This window comes from Emydura macquarii, unplaced genomic scaffold, assembly GCF_026122565.2.
Source record: "Emydura macquarii macquarii isolate MOO-44397 ecotype Brisbane River unplaced genomic scaffold, CSIRO-AGI_Emac_v2 contig_691, whole genome shotgun sequence".
Taxonomy (NCBI): Eukaryota; Metazoa; Chordata; order Testudines; family Chelidae; genus Emydura; species Emydura macquarii.
In genome coordinates, this window is record NW_027130828.1 from 17,365,002 (window position 1) to 17,385,195 (window position 20,194).

At 47.2% G+C, this 20,194-nt stretch overlaps 1 protein-coding gene across 5 annotated transcripts in view; it reads right to left on the minus strand.

Moving 5' to 3' along the window:
- The window catches only part of EHMT1 (euchromatic histone lysine methyltransferase 1), a 159,601-nt gene that overhangs the window by 31,975 nt on the left and 107,432 nt on the right, over nucleotides 1–20,194 (minus strand). For all 5 annotated transcript variants that reach the window (XM_067542174.1, XM_067542177.1, XM_067542175.1 and 2 more), the window contains exons 10-16: nucleotides 18,226–18,371; nucleotides 14,983–15,126; nucleotides 12,811–13,037; nucleotides 11,739–11,903; nucleotides 8,394–8,476; nucleotides 2,501–2,607; nucleotides 663–785 (exon numbers count right to left, since the gene is read on the minus strand). In XM_067542174.1, the coding sequence (XP_067398275.1) occupies nucleotides 663–785; nucleotides 2,501–2,607; nucleotides 8,394–8,476; nucleotides 11,739–11,903; nucleotides 12,811–13,037; nucleotides 14,983–15,126; nucleotides 18,226–18,371 (995 nt within the window). The remainder of the gene's footprint in view (nucleotides 1–662; nucleotides 786–2,500; nucleotides 2,608–8,393; nucleotides 8,477–11,738; nucleotides 11,904–12,810; nucleotides 13,038–14,982; nucleotides 15,127–18,225; nucleotides 18,372–20,194) is intronic.

The window sequence follows — 20,194 nt, forward strand, 5'->3', positions numbered from 1 at the left end:
CTATTCCTAATCTAACTATCAACTATTAACAACTACTTAACTAACAGGAACCAAAAACAAACAACGATGAATTAACTACTGAAGGAACTGTTAAGAAGCACTTGCAAAGCAAGCACAGCGATTCCAGCAACTGTTACAGGCCAAAAGAAGGAACTGAGGGGGCGGTAGGCCGGCGGCGCCTCATATACCGCGGCATGTGCACAGGACTCCAGGGGGTGCCAGAGCCAGCCCTACAGGTACTGCTGAAGGGAAAAAAAATTCCAGTAACCATGCATGAAGGCGAGCACACAGCTAGACTGGAATCGACATGAGCAAGCACTCGAAGAAGAATTTGAACTCTCTTTGTGCCCATGGAATTCAGAGCTCACCATCAGTACTATTAATTATTTTTATTACAGTAGCGTCCAGAGACCCCAAACGTGGAGCAGACCCCAAACGTGGTACACTCACGTAGTAAGAGACAGCCCTTGCCCCAAAGGGCTTGCAATCTAAGTGTTACATAATTTTTTTTTAAAAATATGACTACCAGCCAGTCCCCACCCAAATGACAGAGGCCCCCTTTCCCTGTAGCTGGGAACTTGCATCCAGACTTAAACCCCTTCAAGAAAGGCAAGGAAACCTGACAAGTCTCTCAAGCAGAAAAGCAAGGAATTGGTTGCTACCTTGGGATCTACCAATGCTCCAGCCTTGATAAGATATTTCACAGCATCCAGATGGTTATTCTCTGCTGCCTCCATCAGGGGGGTCCTCTGGTCCTCAGAGCATGTGTCTATGTTAGCACCAGCCTGTTAAATGGCCAAGGCAAACACAACAGCCATTATAATAGCTACTGTTTAACAAAGGAAGGGTGTGGGAATACAGATTTGCTGGCAGGTTGTCTACTGAGAGAACGATTCGCCCACATATAGAAAATTGATGGGGAAGAGGGGGAGTCAAAACTGATCTATGTCCGAGAATCACATTATTTGCTCTCTTCTGTATTCAGTAACTAGGAGCACAAAGAATGACATTTTTGAGTCAGATGGTCATTGTTATTAACTCATTCTGTGCCATTGTAGAATTCACAGCTGGTTTCTGATGATCATCTGTATAATGCCTCAAAAAACTCTATATTCTCTCTATCCAAAGAGAAGCTCTCTCTTCCTAAGGGCTCATCAACTCCATGAGGACAAGGAAACAAACAATTGTCCCTTCCCATCATCACAAACTGTTCTGGAACAACCTATTCATCGATTCTGAGGATGGGGTTTTCCAAAGCACTCAGCACTGGGCTGACTGCTTCCACTGAAGTCAACAGTAAAATTTCCATGGACTTCCATGAGAGCAGAGTGCTTGGGAAATTCCTACCTTTGCTTGCTTTCAGAATGCTACTGTGCAATGCATTCGACCTGTTTATTCCCTCTGTTTTGCCCAATAACTCACAAGCGGCTACAAAACAAGCAAACAAAAAAAATCCCAAACTCTACAATTCAGAGCAGGCGTTTGGATTTTGTTGTTGTTGTTAAGAGAAAGCCTATCTGCAGTAGTAACAGGCCGACTCAGATTCACTAAAACATGTAACGGTGGGCCCATTGCTTCCAGCTGCCCTTGAATAGACAACTTTGTTTTTATTGGTTTTAAAGAGCTAAAACACCCAATTCTCACATGGAAAGGGTTTTCGGGTTAGATGAGCTGCGGATGTTACTGCCCCAGTATTGTGTTCTTGCAACACCCTCACTGTAGGAAACACATGAGATGATGGACTTTTCCCATGCTCTATCCTTCTGACACTGCCATCCATTGAACAGAATGATTCTTCAACAAGTTTTATTCTTGTGATTCATTTAAAATGGTCCTGCAAGGCCTTACAAATCCTGCAGGCCTTACTGACGCAAGTTGTTACGTTGACTTCAAACAGCACAACTCACCTCAATAAAAGGAGTAGGATTAAGACCTAAGGTCTACATTTTTCAAAGTGACCACTGATTTTGCGTGTCTCCATTTTTGGGGTCTCAACTTGAGATTCTTGAGGGGCTTCATTTTCAGAGCATGGGAGGCTCAGCACTTTCTGAATATCAGCCCAAGCACCCAAAAATCACTCGTCACTTTGAAACCATGAGCTATTCATTTTGCATTACTGTAGGACACATTTAAAAAGTCCATTCTTCTAAAAACGTTTACTTAAGAGGGTTCCAAAGCAAAGCACTTTTTTTGGATACCAGTTCTTCATGTTAGCCAGGTGTCTCCCTTTATACAAACTTTAAATCTCATCAGCTCACCCTCAAAAGACCAGAAAGAAAAAAAAAGCACTATTATTTACAATGCCTTTGATTTGCAAGGGAAACACTGAGCCTACGTTCAGATGAGGGGGAAAAAATCAGCAAATCCTGAGATTTAAGAGGTTATAATGGAAGGGAAATGCTCAGTAGGTTAATTCCCAAATGACTTTCAGTCACGAGGAGTTGGAGGACATGGCATGAAGAGAAGTCTCTTGATTTGAAGGATATAAATAGAAACGAACCTGAATCAGCATGTGGCAGATGTCCACGTGCCCAGACTCCGCAGCAGCATGGAGAGGGGTTCTCTTATTCTGGTGCTCCATTTTGAAGTTGGGGTCTATCCCATCCACTGAAAAACAAACAGAGGCTCTTCCAGCGGGGATACAGAGATCAGCAGAACCACCACCAAAGGAAACATACAAGGGACACTGCTAACAGCTCCAGAATCTACAGGTTATTTACCTTTAAGTTGTTACAAAGTTTCTCACTTGGAAGCTTAAATTAAATTGTTGTTACATCACTGCTATCACCAAGCCCTAGAACAATGGAACCTAAGAGTGACTATTTTTGTAGACGAGGCAGTTTTCAGATATGGTGTGAGCTACCATTTAACAGAGAGATGGTCTCATGGATACCTCTCTTCTCATTTGCTATCCTGCATGCCACCACCCCTCTTGGTCACAATTCTCTAATATCCCTGGGGCTGCAACAACAATTGCTGACATGGAGAAGTAACCGGAAATTTATTTATTCTATCTGTAGCTTCTTTTATAATCATAATAATAATAATACCACCACCACCACCACCTAACTCTTATGTAGCGCTTTTCATCAGTAGATCTCAAAGTGCTTCATGGTCTCTGACGTATTTATCTTTTGTGAGGTAGGGCATTTTACAGACAGGAAACTGAGGCACAAAGAGACTAAGTGCCTTGGCCAAGGTGATGAAGGAAATCTGTGCCAGAATAGGAAATTGAACCTGAGTTTCCCAAGTCCTAGGATAGTATTAACCACTGCAGACAGGGAGAAGCCTACACCATGGGACCAGTTTGCTCTCACTGAACCATCAGCAAGTCCTTGATGGATCACTAGTGCTCCTCTTCTGTCTCTGTAAACATTGGGCTCCAACGAAGTCAATAAAACTATTCCAATTAACATCAGTTGAAGATCTGGCCCATTATTCTCACAACTGTGCAGAAACTGACAGATGGTGATGATGGCCAGGCAAAGATGGCTGGGCATGATAATATGTTATGTAGAATGAAGTCATAGTTAAACAAAACACCAATGAATCAAATTTCACTACTACTGGAACTCAGACAATGAAGTCGACATTTGACAAAAGGTGTTTGGTAAAAGAAAAGACTGAAAGTATTAGCAAAAATGTATTACAAAGCACAGAAGATGAGTGGAAATGATCAACAGAAAAAATTACTCAACAGTGTATGTCAACCAAAAAAAAAAAAAAGCAAATATTCTCATGTGCTCAGTCAGAAAAGCAGTATCAGAAGCTCAAAATTATCCTCCAGTTGCAGTTTATTAAGTACCCTCATAATAAAGCTTAGTGCACTGAAGATCTTTCATTCTCTGTAAACTCACAGAGTCCTAATCTAAAACACTCTCCATACTGCATGTAAACACCCACCCATTATGTGGCTAGGCAAATATTGCCAGTTTGGAGAATTACATGGAGGATATTTGAGGGTAGCTAAGGCTGGGCATCTGCATAAAATCGTGTCCAAATTCAGATGCAAGTTGAAATGGGTCCACATACAACAAAGAGAGAAGAAACAATTTTAAACGGTAAGTTATTGGCAAAACTGATTTCAGCTTCCAACACCTGCCCACCTGAGTTAATGGGGAATGCAAAGTAGGGGAAAAACGGCTGCTTACCTGTAGTAACTGTTGCTCTTCGAGATGTGTTGCTCATGTCCATTCCATTCTAGGTCTGCGTGCACCAATGTGCACGATTACTGGAGATTTTTTCCCTTTAGCAGTACTCGTAGGGCCGGCTCCGATACCCTCTGGAGTCATGCACTTATGCCACGGCATATGAGGGGCAGCTGGCCCTGCACCCTCTCAGTTCCTTCTTGCCGTCAACGCCGACGGTGGGGCTGGAGGGCGGGCCATGGAATGGACATGAGCAACACCTCTTGAAGAACAACAGCTACTACAGGTAAGCAACTGTTTTTAGTTCTTCGAGTGCTTGCTCATGTCGATTCCATTCTAGGTGACTCACCAGCAGTGCCACTGGAGGTGGGCTCGGAGTTCATGGATCAGCTGATTGCAGAACTGCTCTTCCGAAGTTGGTGTCACCTTGAGCCTGCTGCATTATAGCATAGTGGAACGTAAAGGTGTGTACCGATGACCAGGTAGCAGCTTTACAAATATCCTGCACTGGAACCTGCACCAGAAACGCCGCTGACAAGGCTTGAGCTCTGGTGGAATGAGCTGTGATAGACTGAGGGGGCGACACTCCTGCCCGCTCATAGTATAGCCTGATGCAGGTGGGATATCCATGCAGAGATCCTTTGGGATGAAACTGGAAAACCCTTCATTCGGTCCAGTATGGCGACAAAGAGCTGAGAAGTCTTACGAGAAGGCCTAGTCCTTTCAATATAGAAGGCCAGAGCCCACCTAACATCAAGGATGTGCCATCTACACTCCTCGGCCAAATTGTGCAGCTTAGGGTAAAACACTGGCAGGAAAATGTCCTGGTTAACAAGGAATTGGGAAACGACTTTAGGCAGGAATAATGGGTGTGGTCGCAGTTGGACCTTGTCTTTGTAGAAGGCGGTGTATGGCAGTTCTGAGGTCAAGGCTCACAATTCAGAGACTCTGCATGCTGAGGTGATAGCTACTAGGAAAGCCACCTTCCATAACAGGTGCATCAAGGAGCACATTGCTAAAGGCTCAAAGGGGGATCCTGTCAGTTGCGCCAACACTAGATTTAGATCTCAGGGGGAAGAGGGTCTTGTACTTGAGGAAAGAGCCTCTCTAAGCCTTTGAGAAATCTGCCTGTTACGTAGTGGGAGAAGATCGAGCTCCCCTGTATCAGAGGGTGAAATGCTGAGATAGCCACAAGACAGACTCTTATTGAAGAAATTGTTAGACCTTGATGTTTTGAAGACAGCAGATAATCCAGAACTGTCTGTATCGAGGTTTGCATAGGATGGAGTCCATGTTCGTGAGCCCAGAAAGAGAAACTCCACCATTTCACTAAATACGATGCTCTCACTGAGGGCTTTTTGCTACCTTTTAAAACCTCTTGGACCTGCGAGGAACATTCCTTCTTGTTCTCATTCAGCCAGCCAACCTCCATGCTGTCAAGTGCAGAGAGGTCAGGTCCGGGTACAGCAGTCTGTCCTTATCCTGAGACAATAAGTCCGGTCGATGCGGGAGCTGCAGCAGGTGGGCGATCAAGAGCTCCAGCAGGGTGGAGAACCAATGCTATCTCAGCCATGCAGGTGCTATTAGGATGACATTTGCTTTGTCCTTCTTGATTTTCAACAGGACTCTGTGTATTAGTGAGGTCGGTGGAAATGCATACATGAGAGGCCCTGTCGAAGACAGAGAAAGGCATTGGACAATGATCCTCTGTCGAGCCCTTGAATGGAGCAAAACTGGTCGCATTTGCGGTTCAGGCAGGATGCGAAGAGGTCCACCTGGGGAGTTCCCCACCTCTGGAAGAGAGAACATACCACCTGAGGATGAAGCGACCACTCGTGGTGAGGTAAGACGTACTTGCTGAGTCTGTCCGCCACTGTGTTCCTGACCCCTGGCAGGTGAGAAGCCACGAGGTGGAAATTGTTGAGAATGGCCAGGTCCCACAGGTGAGTCACTTCCTGACACAGCTCTGAAGAGCAGATTCCGCCTTGCCTGTTGATATAATACATGGCGGTGGCGTTGTCCATCAGGACCTGGATCACCTCGCCCTTTGTATATGGAAGAAATGCCCGGCATGCTAACCATATCGCTCTGAGCTCTTTGACACTTATCTGAAGCTCGCAATCCTCTTGGGACCAGCTTCCCTGGGCGCTGAGCCCTTTGCTGATATAAGGCATCAGACACGAGGGTTAGCGAGGGACTCAGGCCCCCAAACAGCATTCCCTGCTATCCAAGAGAGAGTCGGACCATCAGTTCAGGGAAACCAATACCCTTGGTGGGGGACATTCACCACTCGATGTGACCGCGCCTGCTCGGGGAGCAAACCGACATCAGCCATGACTGCAGTGGTCTGAGTCACAGATGGGCATGCTGCCCTACGTAGCTGCAGGCCACCATGTGCCCTAGCAATTGGAGACACGCCTGGGCTGTAGTGAGAGGTGACGCTTGGATATCTCCGATGAGGGTCACCATAGAGCGCAACCGAGACTCTGGTAGGAATGTCTTGGCCCGTGTACTGCCCCTACGAATTCTATCCATTGTACCGGCAACAATGTTGACTTTTGTTCCAGCGCCAGACTGTGTTGCACCTGCGAACGGGATATGCCTCTGACTAGCCAATCGTTCAGGTAAGGGAAAAGCTGCACCCCTTGATGTCTCAAGTATGCGGCCACCACAGCCATGCATTTTGTGAACACCCTTGGGGCCGACGAGAGGCCAAAGGGGAGTGCGGTGAATTGGTAGCGGCCCTGACCCACCACAAACCTGAGGAACCTCCTGTGTCCAGGAAAGATAGAGCTATGGAAATAGGCATCTCTCAGGTCAAGAGCAACATACCAGTCTCCCGGATCCAGGGAACGGATGTTGGAGGCTAGGGAGACCATGCGAAACTTCAGTCTCTTGAGATATTTGTTGAGAAGTTACAGGTCGAGGATAGGCCTGAGCCTGCCCTTTGCCTTGGGGATGAGAAAATAGCAGGAATAGAAATCTTTCCCCCGAAGGTCTGCAGGAACTTCCCCCACCACCCCTAAAGCTAGCAGGGCCTGCACCTCCTGGAAAAGGGGATGCTCGTGAGAGGGGTCCCTGAAGAGGGAGGTGAAGAGGGTGGTTGGGTGGAGTTGAGGAGAATTGTAGGGTATACTTTTCTGCAATCATGCGGGGGACCCAACGGTCCGATGTTATGCAGCGCCATGCCTGGAAAAAGGCGGTTTAGGAAAGGTCTGCGGTTCAGATTCTGGAACGAGACTGCTATGCCGCCCCGCTATGCCTTTGCAGTCTGCGGCCACTGGTGCGGCGCAAAGACCCTTGTTGCGAGGTCGAGGGGGTTAGTGCCTGATGGCGACGATTAAATCCTCTGTCCCTCTCTCTCCTTCTATAGGAGGATCGTGCAACTCCTTGGAAGCGAGGCTGCTGTGGGGATGGGGGCCAAAACTGCCTTCTCGATGACTGAAGGGCGAATAGGCCTAAGGATCGCAAGGTGGCCCTTGAGTCTTTCAAGCCATGAAGCCTCGTGACCATTTAGTCTGAGAAGAGGCCAGTACCATCGAAAGAAGGCCCTGGATGGAGTTCTGCACCTCTTGTGATAACCCTGAAACTGCAGCCATGACAACTTGTGCATAGACACGGCAGAGACCATTGATCGTGCCGCCGAATCCGCCGCATCAAGGAATGCCTGAAGGGCATGAACCCTTTACAAATAGCGCACGTCTCTGTTCTGTGAGCCTCCCTCAGACACATAAGGCAACTGTCGTGGGGGTTGCTCAGCGGAAATGGCTTGTTACAGGCCACGCAGGGTTTAAACCCCGGGAATCGGGGCATGCCTCAGCTAACTGTTTACACTAAAACTATTTACACTAGTCACCTAAGACTAAATAATTTAAACCTACCAACCGGACCAAGAAAAGGGAAGAAAGCTAATCTACAACACAATGTCTTGCAGATGCAAGCGAGAAGGGAGTTCCAGCAACCGTCACTGGCGGAAAGAAGGAACTGAGAGGGCGCAGGGCCGGCTACCCCTCTTATAATGCAGCATAAGCGCGTGATGCCAGAGGGCGCTGGAGCCGGCCCTACAGGTACTGCTAAAGGGAAAAAGGTTCCGGTAACCGTGCACGTCGGCACACACCCCCCTAGAATGGAATCAACATGAACAAGCTCTCGAAGAAGAACTGGACTGTGGCAACTGACTGGGGGGGGGGAGGGGGGAGCTGGAGTACTGCCAAACTAGCAACCTTCTGGGAAGGATCCACTTACCCAACATAAGCAGGACCTTCTGAAGTTCCCCTTGCCTGGCAGAGAAGTACAGCTGCTTCGGGTGGAACCGTAACTTCTTGGGCCTGTAGCAGGAAATAGGCTTATTATTTACTCTTAAAGAAAAGTCCCAAGAGCTCTGCCCTCCGCTCACTGCCATCGAGTCATGACAACCATAATCTGTTCCTAAGGAATATTGGGAAGTACCAAGTGCATCTCCTCTCCCTGAAGGGCACTTTTCTGCCACACTCTGCCGTCCTGCCTCAAGACGTACCATGGACAGCCCCATTCCCAAGCCCACTGAACAGAGCCGTTGGGGTCACCTAGCCGCTACCTGTGGATGTGCCTCACTGAAAGCCAGAGAGGGCAGCTACTGCAAGAGCCTGGCTTTTTACCACACCCACCCAAGCACAGTGTGCTGGGACTCAAACGGCTGCACACGCAGAGCAAGGAGTCAGAGGCAGGAAGCAGCATTTCTCCCCATGATTCCTTTAGCACTATCTTTCGCCTGAACCTTCCAGAGAGTTCAGCTTCTTAACAGACCTCTACCATGGCTGCTAACCAGTTTCGTGTTCTTGGAGGACTCTGGGCTTCTTAGAACATCTAGTAGGATGTTACTATTTAGGTCACCGTCTGAAGGCTCAAGGGAGCTCCTGGCTTTGGGATTCGCTCTCAGAAACGTGTACGGTGCCGCTCTGCTCCAAAATGTGACTCAGGAAAACCAAAAGTTTGGGGTGCCAGACTTGCTGTCTGTCCATTATTTCCGTAACTAGTTTACAAGTTAAAAGATGTTTGTCTCCTCCTCCCTGGCAGTGCTGCAAACAACCCGGGATCCAAAAGGCATGCTGGGTTCTTTCTGACTCATGCAGCATCAACCAGTAATAAACGGTTCTGCCGGCCAAATGCTATACTCAGTTACATCCGTGCTACTTCATGGTTTTCCAACTATACCTGGGGCAGCCCTGTCGCCTTGACTAGGGCTACACAGATGTAACCAAATGGGACAAAGGCCATGTCTACACTACAGAGCCCAGGCCTGCATGACGGTACTGGCACAGCCCCTTAGTATGGACGCAGCATACGCCGATAGGAGGAGTTCTGCTGGCACAGTAATACCACCTCCCACAATGGCAATAGTTATGCTGACAGAAGCTCTCTTCTGCTGGCAAAGTTATGTCTACATGGGGGTTTTGCTGGCACAGCTATGTTAGCTGGGGGTGTGTGTGATTTTTTTCACATTTCTAGCTGACACAGCTCGAACGGCAAAACTTTGTAGAGCAGACTCGGCATTAGCACATAGTTCTGTTGATGATGCACAAGAAGGAACAAACTCCAGTTCCCTTTCCCCTAGCTGTGCTGGTTCTGCAGGGTTAACGGGATCATTGACTGTGGCCACTTGAGTCGGCAGATATAAAGTGAATGACCACAGAGAGCATATCTGTCAGGTAAGGCTGGGCTATTATAATAGACTCACTTTTCAGAGCACACCCATGCTCTGAACCTGAGCCTGACCACCTTTGGGATGCATTGTATGCTTGGATGGTAAGCTGGTCTAAGCAGAGACTCTCTTTGTTCCATGTTGTCACAGGGTCTAGTACAGAGGAGCTGAGATTGCTAGGCACCTACCCACTACAAACAGCAGCCGCACTGTGAGACACATCTCTTCATCCTGGCTAGTTTCTCAGCACCTGGGTGCTTTAAGGCTGCTTCTTTTGGGACCCAGTCATCCAAGGTACTTAGCACCCTAAGCCCCCTACCCCATTTTCTTCAGTGGCAATAGGTTATGTTGAACATCTCTCAGGTTTGGTTCCTTTACATTTAAATATGTATAAATCCCAATGTAATCCCGTAAACCAACAGCTATATAACATTCCTTCTTCCTCAGCTTGTATAATCCCCCAAACCGAACATGGTTAAGTCTACATCTACAGTACACACCACTGGCAATGGGATGTTGGTTACCTGACCCAATTAAAAGGAGGCTGCATCCACACTGCAGTGTGTAGCTGTATGTGTCAGTGAAAGGCTCTGGCAGAGGGGAGGTATCAGGGAAAGTCTCAAGCAATGGGCAGCTGACAGAGGTTTCTCTCCCGTCGCCAGAGCCTTTCCCTGTGGTGGGGAAGGGCTCAAGGAACGGGGAACTGCTGAAGCCTCTCTCAGCCTCCCGCCAGAGCCTTTCCCCACTGCAGGAGGTGAAAGACTCCAGCAGCGGGGAGGCAGCGGGCCACGACACTCCTAAAAACAGCAGTGTGAACAGTGTGGCATGGTTTGTGTGAGCAGAGAGACGAGTGCATGCCCATATCCGGCAGGCGTGTCTTTGCCCACCTAAGCCGTATCTCATGGTCTTCCCTGCTATTTATAACCATGCTAGGGGGGCTATGTGTGCATGTGCCCTACACGCCACTGAAAGAAGCATGCAGGGCAGATGTACCGATGTGTTTAGTGCTCCAAAGTGGGGAAAACCCAAACGGCTGGAAAAACTGACTTTCTTCCTGGTGGAGCATGCCACTGCAATAGATCCACTAGTGGCAAACTCCAGTCAAACAATAACAACAACAAATAACAACATTTGTCATCCTTCATCCATGGATATCAAAGTGCTCTTCTGCTTGAATGCACACGTGTGTACCTACGCACAATCAGAATGCTTCCTTAACATGGAGAATCTGAAGCGTTACAGTAAAACGTCATAGTGAGATTTCACAAAAGAACCACCATTATGTTTTGTGGCTTCTTGTTGAAAACAGGACCATTTCACGGGGAAACCCTCACCATTTCCCCAAATTCTGAGCATCCAAAATTAGTTTCAGACAAAGATCAAGGAGTGCGGAGATATATGGGAAAGCTTGAATTGTTTGTGTTTTTTCAAAGGGGAACAGGTTTGGGAAATTACTCCAAAAAGCAAAAACACTGAGGCTGCCAGGACCAAATCAAAATAAATTGTGAAACAGGTGTGGGTGCAAATTTTCACCATTGCTCACGACAGGACACAGTGAGCCAAATTTCGTTCTGATGCAAGAGGGATTAAGTAACTCAAAATGAAGACAATAGTTTCACTCAATGAAACTAGTTACAGAACCTCTCATGTGCTAAGCCTGTGAATGAGGATCTGTAGTAGGTCAACCTTGGTGATAAGGTGTGTGGGGAGGCAGGCTAATCCCACCAGCAAATCAATCAGCATGATGGATGCAGTAAAAGCTGTGGTGCAGAATCCATAATCCACAGTGGAGAATGACCGATTTGAACAGGAATACACTGAGACTCAAAGTCCAAAGAGCCCAAAGACTGGTTTGTTCCAGCCCAATGAACTTGGGTGGCATTTGAGAGACTCGGAGGCCAAATTCTTACTTTTCTGAATCCAGGGCAATCAAAGCGCTTTCCAAGGTTTCCTTAACTGGTCCCTGAGGCAGGCCAGTGGCAGGCTTCACAAAAACAGAAGAGCCAGCCAAATCAAACCCCTCGGTAGCCGAACTCTCTGGCTTGTCTTCCTCAGACAACTGTGTTCCAGTGCCACTGAAGCAAGAGAGTGAGAGAGAGAGAGAGAGAGAGCCAAACATAACCATTAAACTCAGACAAGAGCACATGTATCTTATGCCAAATAAGGAAAGAAAATGAATTTTAAATGCAAATGGTTTAAGCCATTTTGAAAAGCGAACGAATGCATTTCATGGCCCTCTTGGCCAGGATTCTCCTTGGATTGGAAGCAGCGTTACATTAGTAACATACTAATGGATGCAGATACTACACGGACACGGAGCAGAGAGCACCGTCCAGCAGTCTGCTGAGAACGTAAAATGCAGCAACTGACAAAGAACGATAGCACAGGTTCGGATCCACCTCAAGATTTAAGATCTCTCTTAAGCACTGCTCAATACTGAAGACTTCTGGAACAGATGCTGGTTTGCTTCTCTCTCTATATGTGGTTTGATTTTCTCTATGCACACATGGTGGTTTGTTGGAGCTACATGTGTTATGGTCAGGTGCTACCTAAGTTTGCCCTCTGAGACCACATTTGCTAACCCCAATCCTGAGCTGCAGACATCCAACTATTCCAGTCCCAGGATTCCCAAACAGCTCTGCCAATCTACCTCAGTCCCTATGGCGCTCCCTGCTAATTTTGGGGCCCTCTTGAACAGAACACAAGACATGCTGAAATTACGTAGCGGCTTTATGATGTGGACAAATGTCTCTGGGGATGGGACCGACACCAAGAACTCATTTAACTTGTGACGCAGGAGGCCAAGTCTTCAGAGGTGAAAGTCTAGTGCGTCATCCTGCGGCAGCCGTGAGTTTCCAGCTGCTGGATTTGGCATGTAAGACCAGAACCGGGAACCCATTCAATCCCTGAAGCAGAGGAGGGTTTCAGACATATATCAAGGCACAGTGGGGGGCCCGAAGCATCCACTGAACAGCAACTCACCTCCCTGTGGTGGTGTCTGCCCTTCCCTCCAAAACCACTGACTTCTCCTGCTCGTAGGTCAGTAACATTGTGGAGGTCGTGTCTGCTTTCGCTATCGTCACCTCCTTTGCCTTTGAGGCCTCTTCCCCGCAGTGTGGGCAGTAGCTCATGTCATTGACCTGGGAGGCACAGTTCTTGTGGAAACGGTGGGAAATGCTGCTTTCGGGCTGACACTCCATGAAAGTACCCTAGGGGAAGGGGAGAGAATCACACAAAAGGAATTCACATGCTCAGCCATAAATAAAATGTTCTTCGCCCTTCTCTGAGTGCCTCACCCATGGATCTCAGAGTGCTTTAGTATCACCAGCACCCCTCTGTAAGGTAGGCCAGTATTATCACCATTGTACAGATGAACAAAACAGCAGCACTGAAGAACAGCTGGTTGGCTAGGATTACAAATCAAGCCACTAACAGATCTGGGAACAGAACCCAGGAGTCCGGATTCCCCGTTCTCTGCTCAAACATCTCCAAACACCAAAACCCTCGCTCGTGTTTCTAGAAACAAAAGCTCTAACATGTGGCATGTCGTAATGGCTTATACACTAGAGTAACACCTCCCCATTCCCAGTGTATTCTCTCTCTGTGCACAAGATGCTCCCAACAGTGAAAGGAGCACAGCTAAAGAGGACAGGTCTGCACACTGAGAAAACTTGACAATTGTCCTCTATTGCAGGCCTTCTCTTGTGGGTGTGCTGTTAAGCTTCCCTGACAATGAAGTTAATGCATGGCCTTACCTACACAGAGCTACACTCCTAAACCAATTTAAGAGCATCCATGCAAGGGGGTTACACTGATGTAACAACTTTAGTTTCTAAACCAATTCAGCTAAATCAATATGACTTTTGTGTTTACACAAAGCCTTAGAGCTGTGTGCTGGCTGATAGGGTCATTCAGCATAGAACTGAGTTACCTTTCTTAAAACTTTCTTCTCTTCTCTCCAAAATCCCTCAACACTTCCTGATTACCTGACGTTATCCGAGAATCCATCATTCTGTGACACCAGTGTAACCTGAAGTCCATCTATTAGTGATGGCACACAGACTGATGCACTCTGGTTTAGCGTTTATGAACCAAGACACGCCAATCACAGAGACGAGAACATTTACGGACAGGTTAGTTAAAACTTACTGTTCTGCTGAGTGCACCTCCTTTCCCCAAGAAACGTAATAATCTCCACTGCAGCTTTGCAGTTTGCCTTTAAGGGTTCCAAGGAATTTGTCTTTTTGATTCCGCATGAAAAGCTCATGATGGCTCAATTTAATGTAATTGTAATAATGCTTTGGACACAGTATAGTGTCTTTCAGCCTGTGATCTTAAAGAGCTTTAGAAACATTAATTACCCTATTAAGCCTCCTAATCTCCATGTGACAGAGGTAAAGATTATCCCCAGTTTACAAATAGGCAAACTGAGGCACAGATGAGTTAAGTCACTAGACCAAGACTACACAGTGCTTCAGTGGCAGAGCTGGAACTAGAACCCATTGCCTTGCTCTAAACCACACCACTCAAGTTCACTGTATAACCCATGGCAAAGAAAGCATTGCACACGGGGTAAAACAGGTGCATGTACACAGACCAATTTACAAAGAAATAAGACATTTTTAACAGAGAGAGAAATGAACCATGGAAACAATTTACCAAGGATCATGTAGAGTCTCCATCATGGACCATTTTTAAATCAAGACTGGATGTCATTCTAAGAATTCTGCTCTAGGAATTATTTTGGGAAAGTTCTCTGGCCTCTGTTATACAGGAGGTCAGACTAAATGAGCACAATGGTCCCTTCTGGCCTTGGAATCTATGAAGGTAAACTGGGAAAGATCAGCGGGGGGGGAAAGCCACCCACACCACTGTAATTTTTTAGGCAAGGCCTCCAAGATGGTACAGATGTCAAGGTGGATCAGTTAATAATATTCTTTGAAGTTCCTCTGGAGGCTAAAGATACTCCATGATATGTTACCTAGCTGCCTCCCTACCCATTCCACTGCACTAAAAGCAACATTTCTCAGCAGTGAGATGGGGAAAAGATATGCGTTATCACTGAAAAGCAGCAAGGCAGGCCTCTGTCATTAGGCATCCACAGCACGTCTGAGCACCATGAAGGGTACCCCCAGGTTAAAATGAGAGACCTACTGCAGTGCAGAAGTATCCACAGCCAGGGCAGCACTGGTGTTTCACCATTCTCCCTCTGTGGTCCTCGCACAGCACCAAGAGCTGAACTTTGTTGGAAGGGCGCATCAGCTCATATTTCACCACGCTGTTTGTGCATCGGCCCAGCTGGAACAGGAATAACGAAAGGAAATGCAATTACTGGAGACCAAAACACAGACAACCCCCTTTGCTTGTGTTGAGGAAGATTTGTGCACACTGCCATGATGAAACATGGCCTTCTCACAGCCATTCAGACGCATGCCAGACAGCATTAGCCATCCAATAGGGGAGAAGGGAAAGCTGCTCTCACAGGAAGAAATGTATCATTTACTAACAAACATGCATATGGACCTGAGAGTCCTCATAAGGATATTCATAACTGAAAATACGCAAGAGCCAAGTAGCAGCAGAATGGACAGTCCCATGGGTTTCAGTCACCAAACACTCACACTCGTTTTTCCAGAAATGGAGGGTGCCAATGACTGAGGAAACAAGACCTCATGCACCAAAGCTCGTTACTGCTAGAAAGTGAAGACATCATAATGAGACAGTGGGAGAACCATTGTACAATTAAATCATGACTTGCGCTTGTTAAGGCCCCGTGCTGGAACCAGTTTATGCACGTTAAGGGCCAGATTTTCACAAGTGCTCAACACATTGCTTGAAGCCTTTATAACAATAAATAAATCTGGCCTTCTAGGGATAATGTCAACATAAATGCCTGATTAAAAGAATCCTTATGTTCCCGCCCACGACCTTACACTATTAACCTATTTCCGCTATCATCTATATTAGGGTTCACCTTGCAATACTTATGCTGCTTGTTTTGCCGGATCAGAGAGATTAGTGCTCCCCCCTGCTGCATTCGCAATTCCACGGTGAGTCATTTTCACTTCCTAATGCCAAAACCTAGGCACCATGGGGTTATGTTTGGGTTTCCAAAACTTTCACCAACTCCTTAAATTCTCCCCTCCGCCACCTCCAAACCCCCCCCCCTTTTTTGCCCCCTTAAGTACCATGAAAAACTATTGTGAAAACCATCTAGGCCGAAAGCTCACTGATGTGACTGTCTACACCGCTGCTGGGGTCAGAAGAGCCATTAATAAAAATACCCCTCCACCCCCAAGCGAGCTGAAAATTAACGAACAAATTCTCTTGTTTTACCTATAAACTAAGCAAATCTGCTCAGACACATGGCAGGTTGGCCTGTCTGTATGAAGCAGGCCTGATGTTCTCTCAGTCCCACTTTTTGTTAAGGTTCCATTTCCAGGTAGTTTTTAAAGAGTAAATAAATGATTAACAGTTCTTTTATCAAACTGGCAATTAACTGCTATAGAGGCCAACAGGTCGCTTATAACCTCGGATAACCCCTTCCAATGTTGTGCTCATAACCATCCAGAATACATACTAGTCAGGTAACGTGCTTAAAACATCTATTGGCCACTAAGTAACACTTTACAGAATGGAACCTTAATATAAAGTGTGGCCATTATCCCCCCGCAAAACCATTTGTCTGGGGAAAGAGAGCTTTCAAAGAACTGTATAGCTGAGAAGCTTCTTGCTATATCTTCTTCCTTGTCTAGAGACCAGTGGGACTCCAGGCCTTCTCCTCACCAAGGCTCTAGGGCTGTTTTCCCTTCAATGATTAGCTCGTCTCGCACTGGGAATTCCTTTTCCAGGGGGTACGTGTGTGCGTAGGTGACTGGGATACAAGTGGGCTGCAAAAGGCTGTTACTTATTCTGCCCCCCCCCCAATTTTTTCCAGCACCCAGAAAAGAACTAGAGCAATTCTGACTCCATGCCCTGGGCAGGCGGCTCAGCAAACGATACCGTGTGCTGCAGCTTATCGGAAGGAAAAGGCAAGCGTTGCCCAGTGAAAAGGACGTGTGACAGTTTGTTTTCTTGCCTGAAGTGGTACTTCCAAGGCCCAGTAGAGAATGAATCGTGGGCTTACTTCAGGGCTGCGGGCAGCCACTGGAACCGGCTAGCCCAGCCGCTGTTCACTGCAAGTCACAAGTGCAGCAATTTTCAGTCAGCTGAACCTGAAGGCAGCACAGGGCTTCTGGGATATAGAAAATCTGGTAGCAGAAGAGTAATGTAGGGGAGGGGAGGTATAGGTGGGAGTTAGCGGGTGGCCAACGGCTCCAGAAACGCTTTCCAAGCACTGGGAAACATCTGTATTCTCTCCTGGGTAATCAAGGGAAACCGCCTCCCGTGTTTCCTCTCTTTGGATTTTCTCAGTTTGATGCAGGCTAATGTATTTTACTCCACTTGGTTTGGCGTGCCTTTATTTTAACAAGCCAATCCAGCTGCACCGCCCGAGACAAGCAGCACCGAACCAGCTGCTGCCCTTGCTCCATTCGCTCTCCAGGACTGCCAGGCCCTAGAGCGGGATGGGCACGGTGTAACAGTAGCACATCTGTTTTCAGGGGCGGGCTGATGGAGATGGCGTGCTGGAACTTGGGTTCCCAGGCCAATATAGGGGCAAAGTCTCACTCTTCAGACAAAGGAGTGGCTCCCAATTTTTCCCTGCTGTAGCCCTTCTGCATGGCCTGGTTATGCTCCCTGCATTATACCCCATTCAGCTGCTATGTGTCTACTCTCCTTTGTCCCTTCGCTCCCCACTGCTGCCTCCCTTTCATTGCTCCCTTTACATTTTGTATTTTCCCCCTTTCACTTTTTGCTCCTTTCCTGAGCAGGGGAGGGCTTTGGTATTATTTTTCCTGGCTCTCTCCCTTCCCCCAGCCCCTCTCACCAGAATTACACACCCCATCAGTGGAAAGAAACAACTGGTGCCTCTGCGCACCTGCAACACATGCTCTTGCAGCTGCGCTACATCCCTCGATAGTCTAGACATCGGGCAGCAGCAGGAGGCAAGGCAGGTGGCTTTCAAGCTGCTGACAGGCACTTTACCAGTATACATGTGCAGTGAGAAGCCAAGGCAGAGAGATCTTTATCCTATTTGTTCCCAAATCCTCTCTGCATGGACTAGTCCCCCAGGCTGCGAAAAACCACTAGCCTGTAAACTGAGTGCACTCACATTCTCAATACAGACCTCTTCAGGCTCCTTCTATCAAAGTCAAGACCCTGGCTCCACTGCAAACCAGCTCAGCACATCAAATTTCTCTCCCCAGAGAGATCAGGCAGAGTCCCCAGCATGTGAAGCCGAGGGGCTAACCCTTCCATGGGAGGAAGCCTGTGAGAAGCAGGAAGAAGGGCTCCTACCTCACTGTCCACGCTCTCCGTTGCCATGCACTGGTTGTTGGCTAGCGTGGTAATCTCCCGGCTTCTGGGGGTTTCCATTCGACAGCTACAGAGAGGCACTTCCTGAAGACCGTCCACTTCCATTGCTTCGGGGCCATTCGAAAGACCTACGGTGTGAAAGTCAAGTCCATTAGCTCTGTAATTACCTCCTGACAATGTCCAGACGGAAGGACACAGCTCTGTCCTTCCATAGCACTCTCCATGCAAGGTTCTCAAAGCACTTTACAGGCATTAGTTAACCCTTGTAACATAGGTATACACTTGTCCTTATCCCTGTTCTACAGATGGGGGGAACCAAGGTACTTAGCGTGGAACTTTCACAAGTGTTCAGTGTTGGTCTAACTCTGGTCCCCCTGGGAATTTTACCACCAACTTCAACGGAAGCAGACACTTAGGACAACTGAAAACCACACCCAGAAAGGGTGACTTGCCCAAGGTCACACAGTGCACCTGTGGCAGAGAATAGAGAACCCAGGAGTCCTGACCTCCAGTAAACTCCTCTAAACATCAGATCAGTAGTAGGGAATCAACTGCAGTTCAAAGTCTGAAGCTACATTATAGCAGCACAACAGAATTTATTTCAGGAAAGTATTTCATCACTGGCTTCTCTTTGCAGAGGCTTATGACATGGTTGAAAATATTCCTTGGCATATCTGGTCTGAGCCAGGACAGGAATATTTTATTCCTATCTGAACAGTATTCCTTACACATTTTTGAGTTACAGAAACACACACATTTTTAATTTTTTTTTTTTTTTAAACTTCCTATACATTTACCCTTGGCTAATTCAAAACTGGCTTGTTCTTCAGAGCCAGGGCTGGGAAGCTATTCGGTCTTAAACTGAAGTAATCGTGCTGCTTTTTTATTTACTAAATCAAATCAAATAAAAAAAGCTTGAAAAGGGGAGTTACTTTGCTCTGGGCAAAGGCTGAAACACCAGGACTAATCATTCAGGTCACGGTGGAGATTCTCCTCCGGTGCCACTGTAAAATCAACATTCCTTTTTTCCCCCCAAGGACACCATCCTAAGGGTTAGAATCCAATCTGTTCTCATCTTGTAAGGAGTGTCCCCAAGCTAGAAGTATTATGCTTCCAAGGACCACTCTATGCCAGGGATCAAGTCTGTCTCTACTGCAGCCAACTAGCTGTATTAGCCAACTAAGGACAGGTCATGACAGTACAAGGCATATCCTGAGGTGAAGGTCCCTGTAGGTTCGTGTGCAAAAGCTACACAGAGACTTAAGAAAACAAGAGCCTTTTCCAGGATCGCAAGGTGAGGAGCAGTTTATTTCTCCTTCCAAGCTGCCACTTCAACAGCCGTCCAGCCGTTCATTCAGCGGGTCCAGTCAAAACAGCCACCACCAGCTCCTGGAGTGTGGGGGAGGGAAAGAAATTGACTTTCCATTCTGGTGGACACTCCCACCAGCTCGGCGATGTGCCATTATCGAACGAAGGAGGCAGATTTCCAAAGCGAAAGCACCATGTGGGAGTCAGTCAGTTTGATGATGAAGCACTGGACTCAAGACAAATTCAGCACTGGGAACAGCAGCCTTCTCATTAGAAGAGGCCTCTCTGGAGCCAATAGGCAGATAGCCCTGTACTTGGATCCCCTGGCACGGCCTTGCTGCGGAGGAGAAGCATTCCATCCTCAGGGAGCCTACCCGCTCTCCTAAGGCAGCACTTACAGCAACGACTGGAGCCAAGATGCCACACTTTGCAATAGTCCCACTGCAGCTGGGGGCTATGACTGTAGGAGACTGCAGGGCTGTGGTGTGGCGCTTTTTTGGTTAAATAAGGGTTATTAAAAGCAAAAGACAAACAAGCAAAAAGCATCAAACTAGGCAGGCAAAATCTAGAGAGAGAAAGTCAGTCAAAACAATAAAGGCTTGCATTGTCCCTGAGAAGTGCTTGCAATCTTGAAGTTCACCAA